Source organism: Pteropus vampyrus, unplaced genomic scaffold (genome assembly GCF_000151845.1).
Source record: "Pteropus vampyrus isolate Shadow unplaced genomic scaffold, Pvam_2.0 Scaffold312, whole genome shotgun sequence".
Classification (NCBI taxonomy): domain Eukaryota; kingdom Metazoa; phylum Chordata; class Mammalia; order Chiroptera; family Pteropodidae; genus Pteropus; species Pteropus vampyrus.
The window spans coordinates 442759-454757 of NW_011889093.1; the positions used below are offsets into that span (position 1 = coordinate 442759).

General features: G+C 59.6%; 1 protein-coding gene across 1 annotated transcript in view; it reads right to left on the reverse strand.

The window, feature by feature from the left end:
* Positions 1–11469, reverse strand: part of UNC93A (unc-93 homolog A) — a 39465-nt gene extending 27996 nt beyond the window's left edge. The window contains exons 1-2 of the mRNA XM_011377475.2: positions 11324–11469; positions 10899–11004 (exon numbers count right to left, since the gene is read on the reverse strand). Coding sequence (XP_011375777.1) covers positions 10899–11004; positions 11324–11469 — 252 coding nt within the window. The remainder of the gene's footprint in view (positions 1–10898; positions 11005–11323) is intronic.
* Positions 11470–11999: the final 530 nt, after the last annotated feature.

The following is an 11999-nucleotide window of genomic DNA, read 5'->3' on the forward strand; positions in this document are numbered from 1 at the left end:
GTCAAAGGTTTTCTCTCAAAGAATTAATATTAAAGCCAATTAATATCAATTTTCTTGACATTTAAATTGCACACTTTTGTTAATAAAAGCAGCGCCATGTGTATTCAAATTCATCCTGTTCACTAGTTATACTTTCAACTACAAAGATGAAAACTGAATATAAAGGGACAGGAACAAATCATTGCCTAAGTTCGGAATAATTACATTTTGGAAATAAACGCGCTTGACGCCTTTTTTTTTTTTTTTTTGCCCGTTGGCTCCCGGGCTGAGATGGCGGCTGTGACCATGCACCTGGAGAGGCGGGCCTGCCGAGTCGAGTGGGGTTTCTCCTGGACCCGGTGCCCCTGGGCCGAGGCCCCGGGCGCGGAGCCGGGAGCAGGGCCGGTGTGTGGCCGAGGTCTTCCTCAGGCGACGCTCAACCCACGGGCCCAGGGGACGAGGCACTTTCGCCCTCACCAGCTCCTGCGTGGTGTCTGCCCTCCAAGCCTCCAGGCTCTGGGTGTCCCCGCCCTCCAGGTCCTGAGCCTTCCTTCGTACCTGGGCCGACTCTGCAGCCAGAACCTGCCATGGGAACCCGCCCGCGGCCTCTGACCGTCCTTCACTCGTCACCGCTTAGCAACATCGAATGAGTCAGAGAAGATGCTCTTTACTCTCCACTCCCAGACTCAGAGGGGTGAGAGGCTCCTGGTGTAGGACACTTCTGCACGTGCATGCACGCAGACACACACACGGGCACATGGACACACACAGGCACACATAGGCACACAGGGACACACAAGGCACACGCGGTGCACACACGGGCACACGGACACACACGGGCACACACGGACACACATGGGGACACACGGGCACACACAGACACACACGGGCACACACGGGCACACAGGGACACACAAGGCACACACGGTGCACACACGGGCACACACGTGCACACACAGCACACACGGGCACACACGTACACACGGGCACACAGGCACACACGGGCAAACATACAGGCACACACACATGGGCACACACATGCACACAAGCACACACACAGGGACACACAATGCACACATGCGCACACACGGCCACACACGTGCACATGGGCACACACGGGCAAACATACAGGCACACACAGAGGCACACGCAGCACACAAAGTGTTTGTTCTCCACATACACAGCCCCTTTTCTCTCCCCCGTGAGCCTTCTGCGGCCTTCCATGTGGAACCGCCTTCCACAATCATCCCACAACTGCTGGGGGTGCCATGCCACCTGCACCAGGTGTCACTCCAGGCTGGGGACATGGCCCTCACCAGGTGGCGAGGGGCCCGTTCTCGCAGGAGTGTAATTCTAATGCAGGCGAACAGGCAACAGACAGCTAAGCAAACTGATCGAACAGATCCAGCGGGGGATACATGCTTCCCCCCAATAAAGCAGGTCATATGAAAGCAAGCACGGGGGGCGGCCGCCTTGGGACCTCGCCACGAGGGCGGAGGAAGCGCACTGGGCCACACACAGCCACCGCTCCAGCTGCTCGCCCCGCGGTGCAGACTGGACAGAGACCGGGCGTCCAGCCCCGCAGCCCTCGGGCATCCGGCGAGCCAGCGGGTCGGAGCCCGCAGCTCCACCAGTGTCCTGCTGACCGCCACGTAGCTAGGGGACCTGGAAAGGCAATGTGGACAGCCGAGGACACACGGTCCCCAACACCCTGCTGAGGGCCAAAGGTGGAGACTGTGCCGAAATCTTCAGGTAGTTTTCAATTGACCATTTTGTGCACAGGCAAAGCCACTGTAATGTAAGATTGCACTGGCGAACCTCCCAAGCGAATCGGGTGCCTTGGCTCCCACGACTCACAGGTCCCCGTAAAATGTAAAATTCGCCGCCACACTCAGTCACGCCGTCCTCTCGATCTCACCTAGTTTCACAGCCTCCTCCGTCCCAGGCGCAGACGTGGCCCTCGGCTTCCTAAATCTCGGGGCATCGGGACACGGAGACTCTGTCCCGGTTTGCTGTTGCTTGCAAGGGACCAATAGGACACCGGGGAATCATTGCGAAAACCTGCTGGGCTTGAGCAAGTGGCCCAGCCTGTTTGTGGACCGCAGCCCCTGGCGGCTGCCTCTCCGGACGCCTTCGCCCTGAGAAATGTTCCCTGGCGAGCCGTCGGCCCCAGGCCGGAGCTGGCGTGCTTGAGCGAGCGCTTTCGAAAGAGAAATCGCTGCTTGGTTTTTGAATAAAAATAGTAGGAGCTCATCTTAAATCAAGAATCATACACACCCGTGGATGCGTAGGGATAGAAATGCATGTACACGCACACGCGTGTGTGTATGCGCGTCTGCACACCGTGCGTCTGGAAGTCCACTCAGCAAACCCTCTCTGGACGACGAGGCCTGTGGCAGGAAGGGGCCACGCTCCCCCTCCCCTCGCGATGCGCCCGGATACCGCTTCCCCGTTTTTACAAAGAACGTCCACTTTAAAAAATAGAGATTTTTAAAGGCGATATACTTTTATAAAGAAATTTTGTCATGCATGTTACACTACACGGATGACAAAACTCTACACATTACGCTAAAACTCCCACTTATTTTTAGGCGTCTTATTTTCATCATGAAAGGTTTTTCCCCCTGAGTTTCCCGTCATTATTTTCCCGAGTTTCCCTCCGTCTCAGAGCTGGACGCCAGCGGCTTCCAGAGCAAGTGCCGGTCAGCGCACGGCGCGGGGCGCACAGCACCCGACGTGGCTAGCGCTGCGGCTGAGCCCGCCTCACTGTCCCGGCTCCGCACGCCCGTGCGGGCTCAGGCGCCACCCTCTGGGCACGGCGGCAATGCCACCGTGACGTCGTGACACTTGTCCCCGAGCTGGTTGCCACGGGACCGGCAGCCCTTGAGGTGTGGCCTATCCCTGGTGAGCTGAAAAGACACAAGAAGTTGTCTGGGCCGTCGGAGCTGGCCTGGCAGACGGCCGCGCAGACGCGGCGTCCAGCAAACGCCCCCAGGGGCCTGCTGTGCAGTAGCCGTAGAGGCCACGTGTGGTGACAGGAAGCAGGGCCCTCCTGCGACCCGGAATCCACAGCCGGGGTCGCCCTCGGAGGTGGCCGGCATGACTGCACGTGGCTCCCCGTCCCAAAGTCCCAGCTGCCCTCCCTCTGGGGGCGGACCACATACTCGCTCATCCCACTCCGTGGACAAGCACCTCCTGGCCCTCTGTGACAGGGACGCGCAGTAGGACCAGAAGCCACGACGGCGGGAGCGAGGTGGGGGTGCTCTCTCCGGGGACGTGTTGTGGCGCGTGGCAGATTCCCGGCCCTTGCCCCTCTCCCCGTCCCCAGGGGCTCTGAAGCTGTTTGAACAACTTTCCTCGCTGCCCCCCCGCCCCACAGGCCTTTCGTTTTCTGAGAGCCGGTGCCCTGACCACTTTCTCAGCAGCTGTTTGTTGAACACCTGCTCAGCGTGTCCCCCGGGCTGGCGAGCCTCCAGGAGCCACCAACCCGGAGTCCACGGCAGAAAACGTCACAGGAAATCTTAAAAACAAATGCGCAGACGAGTGTCGCCCTGAGCCGCGGCAGAAGGCGTGAGGGGTTGAACGTCCGTGCACGCCCCCGCGTCCCCCTGCGCCCCGGTGTCCCGCCTCTGACGGGCGCCGCACCCTGTGCTGTGCACTCAGCATTCAGTAAGTAGCCTTTGGGTTTGGTGGGACGTTCAGACTGTACCAACACAAGCGACGCCTGACTGTTAACATTCCCAGATGGCATGTGACATTCCGTGAGACCCTGGTGCTACGGAATCACTTCCTGAAGCCCTGGGGTCCGGAAGGGCCAGGTTACCCTTGAAAGGTCGGGAAATCGCCATATTTCCGGCCTCCTAGTTCTGACTGGTTCGGCTGCCGAGAGTTCTTCCGGGACCGTATTCTTCCAACAACTGAGCAGTCGTACGCCCTCTGTTGTCATCGTCAGGGTCCTTGTCACCGCGTCTCTTATTCTGCAGACCTGCTGCTAAGGAATGATAAAGATGATGTGCGTGTATGTCTATGCACGTAAATGTGCATGTCTTGAGCACATGTGTATGTGCATGACTGCGTACATGTGTGTTTATGTGTATGTGTGTGGTGTGTGCATATATGCCTGCAAGCCTGTGTGTGCAGGAGTGTGTATATGCATGCATGCCTGTGCACGTGTATATGTATATCCTATGCATGCATGTGTGCACGTGTGCATGCCTGTGCATGTGTATATGTATATCCTATGTATGTATGTGTGCACGTGTGCATGCCTGTGCCTGTGCATGTGCGTGTGTGTGCATGCCTTGTGTGTATGAGTGTGTATGTATGTGTGCATGCCTGTGCATGTGTGCATGCCTGTGTGTGCGTGAGCATGTCTGTGTGCATGCCTTGTGTGTGTATGCAGGAGTGTGTATATGTGCATGTGTGCATGTGTGCATGCCTGTCTGTGTGTGTGTGTGTGACTGAGTGTGCGCATCTCTGTCTGAGAGCTGTTCCTCTCTAGCTGGTTAGCGATGAGCGGGTAGGCATACTTCAGTCCTGGGCTTGTCAAACAAACACTTCCCAGGTGTCCTCTGAACCTCTGTCTCCCCACCTCATGCACCGTGATTTCCGTGTGTAGACCCACCCTCTGCCTGGGGTCCGGGTAGCATGGGGAGCCGTCCGCCCCACGGCCCCGGAACATTGTATGTTGTTTGTCACTGATGATGCTGAACTTTTCCTGAGCTCCTTGTCCCATATGAGAGCACAGTGTTGTTACGAAACCTCCACACCGTTGTCTGAGGTCTCCCCTCCCCCTCAGGAGGGGACTCACCACAAAGAGCCTCTCCCCAGGGGACACAGGCACAACCCCATCCACACTTCCCCGTGGCCCCGCACACCTGCCGCAAGGCTGGTCTGGGTCTCACGGCAGATTGACTGCGCTCAGAGCCGCTAAACCAGCTGGACGTGGTGGGAGACGCTCCCCGAGCAGCTCTGCGCCTGAGACGCTGGCTGGAGGCAGCAGCCCGCAGCTCGTCTGCACCCCAGGGGAGCCTAAGGCCGCACCCCGCACCCCCGCCCTGCACATCTGGGCTCCCCGACCAGCGGTGAGGGTAGCTGCTGGCCTTTGACCTCACGCCTGCATTTATGTTTGAGTCTCATGGAAAGACTAGGACGCCTGTGAGTCCTTTCTCAGACGTCACTTGGAGTTAAGCTGTCCCCTCCTGGGAGCGTGTAGGCCTTTCTGCCACCTGAGGGCTGAGACTCCTGTGTCCACGGGGGGCTGTTGGGGGCTCCAGGGTCAGCACGCCCAGCCCTGTCTGCTTTTCGTCTGGAATGAAGTCACACGCCTCACCTCGCCCTGCATGTCCCGCACACTCAGTCCTGCTTTGGTCAGTCCCGCTTCGGTCAGCGAGGGCTCTGAGGCCTTCTGATCTCGCAGGCCACAGGCTCCGGAGGACTGGGAGGGAGGGCTGGTGTCGCCTCCTGGGCTCCTTGGCGGGTGGCCACCTGCGCAGCTGCGGGGGCTTCCGCGTCAGGAGCAGCCACTAGAGAGCAGGTGTGTCTGCCCGCTTGGTCTCCGAAGCCGGACACGCGGAGCCGGGGCTGGAGCACAGATGGCCCGTGCTGGTGAGACCGAAGATGGGGTCACGTCCCCTCCGTCCCCACTGCAGTAAGGTCTGGGTTAAGGCCTATGGGTGGGACCCACCAGGACCGACCTCAACGAGACAAGTTACCAGACTCCGCCACTGCTGTGTGTCCTAACAAGAAAACTCACTTGTTAACTCTCTTTCAATCCTGCCCCTAAGCAAAGACCCCCCCTACTCTGGCACCCCAGAGCAAAGTTCTTAGGAGAGAAAGGAGCAGATCGGGACCAGCGTGCGTGGGACACCCACCTCCTGGGCGGGTCACCCGGGTGGGGTGGGGGTTCTGGAGGTGCTAACCTGGCCGAGGAGTCCCTGTGACAGGGAGGAGATGCCTGGAGGAGGAGGATATGTGCCCTCAGGCCGGCGACGCCCAGGTGGCTTCTCCCGCAAGGGGACCTGCACAGAATGTGACCCTGGTCACGCAGCCTCCCCTTTCTGAGGCCAGCAGGACGGCCTTCCCTCCCCGGGGGGCCCGCAGGGCTCTCTGTGGACACCCGGTTCCACACCCCTGACCTTTCTTCGTTATCACTCATCTATGGGCCCTGAGAAATGTTTGCTTGGTGTTTTTAAACTCTGAAAACATAATATCAATTTACTTACAATATGACCCTGACTCATAGCAAATAGTAATGTAAAAAATATTATGTTCCATTTGGCTTTAAATTCTCAGTGATGGGGGCATAGGCACTATTCCCATCAACTTTGGCGCGATCACACAGAACCGTCTATGTAACTCAGTACCGACCTTCGTCACAAGCCCGTTTCGTCCCTCATCTGAAGCCAGCCCCGTTCCCGTTTGCCCTGCGTCCTGCTCCTCAGCACAGCTTTCTCACTGCCGATGACGCTGGGCAAACGTTTCCCGCACCTCGCTTCCGCCAGCGAGGCTGCCTCACCTGCGCCCCACCCCGCCTCACCTGCGCCCCACCCGCTGCTTCTCTCGTGTGGTCCTCTGGGGAGCTCTCAGCGGCTCCCCGTGCTCACGTCCCTGGGTTATTACTCACTCAGGGAGCGCGTGTCTACCGGGTGCCAGTGGAGTGAAGGCGGAGCCGTGAGCCGTGGCTGGCCTGACACACCTGCCTCCAAGTTTAGGGGGCCCAGGCAAATTAACAGGTATGTATATTGTGACATGCGAGGGACTGTGATGCGGGACGCAGAGGTGCTTTTGTGACAGCTAGGGGATGTGCAGAGGAAGGGGCTTCCCAGGTGGGTCCAAGCGGAAGCCTGAGGGGCGAGAGTAGAGGGGACGAATTCTCGGAGCAGAGGGGACAAATTCTCAGAGCAGAGGGGATGCTATCGAAACAGGCGAGATGTCGTGGTCCAGAGCGACTGGGGGAGGGGCGGCAGAGAGAGAAGGTGGGGATCAGAGGGGTCTCTTCAGACCAGAAAGGTGACTGGGGCTCGGCTGGCCCTTCCAGGGGTGAAGATTGTACCCCAAATACCCGCTCCGTCTCTGGCTCTATTTTATGTCTCTCTTAAGTCATACACGGACTTTTAAAAAAAAAGTTCATGAAATGAGTCTATATTTTTCTTCTGCCATTTTTAATTCAACAGAAATCTCGGTCATATTTTGACATGATGGAACGCCTCTTTCCGTGTGGCACTGCGTGGGTGGCCCGCCAGGTGGAGGCGTCATAATCTCCCCGATGGCTGGTCCTCTTGCCACATAAACTGCTTTACAGTGTGTTGCCGTTCTAAAGGAAACCATGGCAAATGCACCTCATTTGCTTCTGGATTCCTGGGCAGATATCCGGAGAAGAAATCTATAGGACCAAATTACTGAGTAGATACGTGTTAAAATTCGACCTTAATTAATTTTCCTCTAAAAGGCTGCACCCGTGCAGGCGCCGTGTGGCCCCCGAGCTCACACGCTACGTCGGCAGCCGTCTCAATCTCGCATCGTGCTGGCTGAACGGGGGCATCTAGCTGTTTCACTGGGCGTTTCTTTAATTGCAAGTGAGACTGGGCGTCATTCTTACGTTCACAAGTCGTTTGCCCTTCCTCTCCTATCAACTGGCCTTCCATAACCTTGCTCTGTTCTTTACTGCCTTTCTTATTAATTTCCTCATGTCCGTGCGTTGCTTGTTAGGGAGCCGGCCCCCGCAGGGCACACAGACAGCTTCAGAGCCCCTCTTCTCTTCCAGCCCGATGGGCCCCTGCCCCGTGTCCCTGTTCGTGGGCAAAGCACGGGCGTCTTGGCCACTTTGCCCGCGCCGGTGCCTCTGGACGTTCCCGCCCGGCCTTCTTCACCGGGCTAACTCTGTTTCTCTCAGAGACCCCACTATGCGGTCGCTTCCTTCAGAAGTTGTTCCTTGAAGCCTTTCAGTCTTGGAGAGGTCCCCTCCCCCACTGCCATTTCCACAGCGTGAACTGACCCCAAGGACAACCCATCACAGACAGCCAACGGGGCTTTGAGCAGGAGCCGGCTGCTGCCCTTCCTGGGGGCGAGGCGGCCGGGCTCCTGCTGTCGGGACGCTGCCGGCCACTTCGGTGCTCCCTGCCCAGTCTGAATCCATTCTCGAAAAGTGTGCAGTGACTCGGTGTATCTCGCAGCAGCATCTTCCCCACGCCCCGTCCAGCTCTGCAGCTCTGGCAGATGCGCGATACCTTGGGAAGGACGGAATGAATTTTTATTGATCTTATACATTCCCCAGTTATGTCGGGCAAAGGAGCTTATGTTTTACTGAGTCTGTTGTGAACGTGTTTTCAACCACCCAAGGGAAGCAGGGCAGGTCCTGTCATTCTTTCATAAGAATGACACCTGGTCGGGGAAGTAGGACCCGGGTGATGTAGGGAGGAAAAAATAAAATCTCCTTCACTCCTCTAAGTTCTCAGCTGGGAAGCATGTAACAAAAGACAGATTTACGAGAGAACAAGTAGAAGTTTATTAACACGCATACGTAGGAGACTCCCAGGAAAAAATGAGTAACCCCGCCAGACGGCTCAGAGCTCAGGCTTAAACTCCACCTTCAGCTGAAGGCCAGAGGAGGAAGGGCGTGGCGGGGTCAGCTCTGGGGGTGACCGGAAGCCACAGGAAACAGGGTAGGCCGTCATGCAGGTTTAGGCCCGTGCCTGCCCCACCCACGGTCCCCCGAGTCAGTGACCCTCTCTTCCTGGTGCGGCGGAGACACCCCCACAAACGACGGCCTCCTGACACGGGTCAGCAGCCCTCCTGCGTCTGCCGCTTCTCGAAACCACCGGCCCCTCATAACTCTGACGCGGAGGCGTCCTGTGGGGCAGCGCGTTCTGCCACCGTGCAGGGAAGCTTCTAGCCCCTGCCTCCCACGCTCTTCACGCCTCCCCCCTGTGCCTCTGGCACCGTCGCCCCCAGTGCCCGGACCCGTGGCCCCTGCAAGCTCCAGCTCTGGCCCCTGTGGAATTGCTCGCTTCAGCTTGAGAAAGGGAGGAGGAGAGGTGGCAATGGTGTCCTGCGAACGTGTTTGCACGCGCGGGGACGGGAGTGAACGGCACCCCCCGGAAGCGGGGGCTGCGAGGAGGGGTGCGGGGACCCCGTCTCTGGGACGTGACGGTGAAGGAGGCCGGGCCGGGCCCCCAGAGCAGAGGCCTCACCGCGTCCCCGGCTTCACTTTCCCTCGTCCTGTACCTCAACGATAGGTCGTCCCCAGCGGCTCGGAGCATCCCCTGCTGCGGAAAGTTGCCCTGAAACTTATGATGGACACCTCTACGCGTACTGATCGCGGTCCTCTCGGGCTAGCCTGCCTTCCAGACACCTCCCGTCTCTGTTCTGGCCACGCTGCCAGAGGGACACTCCGTGAAGCGTGACAGACCCCTCCGGAACTGTCACAGAGGCCCTGGAATAATGTCCAAATGTCCCCTTAAATACCCTGCGCCGGATGGAGAAGGCAAGACAGTTCTGAAGGCGTCGCCCGCGGCCCCCTCAGAGTGCTGATGCGCTGACCGTGGACGCTGACCGTGGACGCTGACCTTACCGTGAACAGTGACCGTGGACGCTGACCGTGAACGCTGACTGTGGATGCTGACTGTAAACACTGGCCGTGAACAGTGACCGTGAACAGTGACCGTGAACACTGACCGTGAACGTTGACTGTGAACAGTGACCGTGGACACTGACTGTCAACGCTGACCGTGAACACTGACCGTGGACGCTGACCCTGACCGCCCAGCCGCTGCCTCGGTCTGCTGGCTGACGGCACAGGCGGCGCGGCCGCGGCCTCGTCCTCCGGTTTCGGTGGCAGCCTCGGGATGGGCCAGGACACAAGCTCTGGGTGTGGCAGTAAGCTATCGAAACTGAGCTCCGCTCCCCGCCCTGCGAAACAAGCGGAGGTCCAGGTGTGCCACGTGGCGGAGGTCACGGACTAGGACGGCACCGGGCCTCACCCAGAGCAGGCCCCGGGTGACGCGAGCACGTCTCGGAGCCCGAGGTGTGCGTGTGCCTGTAGCCCTGAGTGTCGGGGGTGGGTCCGGATGACGCGGTGTCTCGGGCACTCTGTCCCTATGAGGCAGCTCGGACACCTGGGACTCCGGCCTCCACCCCGCCGGCCGTGAGCGTCCACATTCCGTCGGGGCACGTCCCATGTCACTCGCTGCTGCCCGCCCACTCAGCGCCCGGCCCCTCCCCCTCTCCCTCCCTCACTAACAGACCTCAGGACCGCCCCAGGGGCCATGTGCCCCATGAAACGCAGGCCGTTCCTGCAGCCGTGGCCAGGAAGTCCAGGAAGCTTCTTAAGGAGGTGCATCTTGCCCGCAGCCTCCCTTGGCCCTGCCCTGTTGCCCCCTCCTCCCCGTGGGGACCCAGCGGTGAAAGCTGCACAGACACGGGCGGGTCGGGCGGAGGAACCACGCCCCTGGACGCTGAGCCCTGCGCCAGCCCAGAGCCACCACCCGCAGGAGCGTAAGGCCTGTTTGGGGGCCACTCTGAGCTGGGGTGGTCAGCCGGGCAGGCAGCCCAGGCTCGAAGTAACCGTGTCACCTTTGCCTTAAGCAAGCGATGTCCTTGTTGCTGCACAGAAAGCTGCCACGCCCTTGAAATGCCGCGTCCTCCCCGGCGGGGCGTGACCCTGTCCTGCAGTGCCTGCCCTGCCTTCGCAGCAAACGCATAACAGAAGCTCAAAGCTTCTTCTCCAGCATCTGAGATTTCGCTTTCCAGCCAGCGTCACAGTAGGTTTGGGCTCCGATGACTTCTTACAGTTTTGGACATTCTTCCCGGCGACATTCTTAAATTCGTCCCATCCCAAACTGCCCGGGGCCCAGACTCGGGGACTTTACTCCAGTCCCAGAGACTCTGCCGCAGATCCAGATGGGAGACTCCTTGGTTACCGGGGACTTCGAGGCGGAAGGGACGAAGGTGGCGGCAAAGCCATGGGGGGCGGTGCGCCTCCGTCCTGGGCGGGGTGCCTTGGCAGCCCTGGTGAGGAGGGTGCAGCTGGGGGGAGACCAGCTGTTCTGGCGAGCCCCCCCACATGGCTCTGACTGTTTGGGGCCCGAGGACGCTGACCATGTTCGCACAGAAACCCGGACCCCTCTGGTCGGCGGACAGCACTCAAAGGGGCTGAACCCCACAGCTGGAAAAGTCAGAGGGCACCACCCCAAATGCACAGCCTTGGCAGCAGGAGGTTTGTGAGAGCTGAGACATCAAGACAAGGCAGACACGAGAACGTCTCTGAGCTCCCCAGCAGGAAGGGCAGGGCGCCTCTTAATGAAGGGACAGCCGGCCTGCGGTCGGCCCAGCCGGCACCCCAAACCTTGCTGGAATGACCCTCGTCTCCCGTCGATGTCCCACGGTGGCCTTCACACCCTTTGCTGCCCCTGCAAACGCGAAGGCCCCGGCCTTCGTCTGCCACTTCTCCACCAGGGTGTCCCTCCCCTGCCAGGCCCGCGTTCTGGCCATGCCTCCGAGCGTCTGCGCGGTGCCCGCGTCCGTGCCTGCTCTTTCCTCCCGTTAATCTGCCCCAAGTCGGTCTGCTTTGCAGGCCCTGGCAGTGACCGCAGATGGGTGCAGGGCCTGAGGCGCCCCAGGAGTGGGCGAGGGCCCCGGGGCTCAGGAAAGTCATGTCTGAGGTGCTAGTCCTCAGAGACTGGTCTGCATTCTCGGGAAGACCTCGAGATTTGTCTGGAGAACGGAAGGCTGTGTAGACAACAAAACTTTCCTGAACAGACCGACAGACATGTGCAGAACCCACGAAGCTGCCAGCTGCCTTCGGGGTGACACTTTGCCCTCGGGCCACTGGCCATCCAGTGGTGGGGGCGGGGGAGGCTGGGTGACAGGCTGACTGTCCTCGCAGGACGAGGAGAGGACAGAGGGAGGCCGGACGTGCCCTGTGCAGGCTCCCGGCCCCGGAGCAAGCCTGGGCCGCACCCCACCTGTGAGAGACGGGGCCACGTGCCTCCTGGGTCCCCGTGGACGGACACCGGGACCCG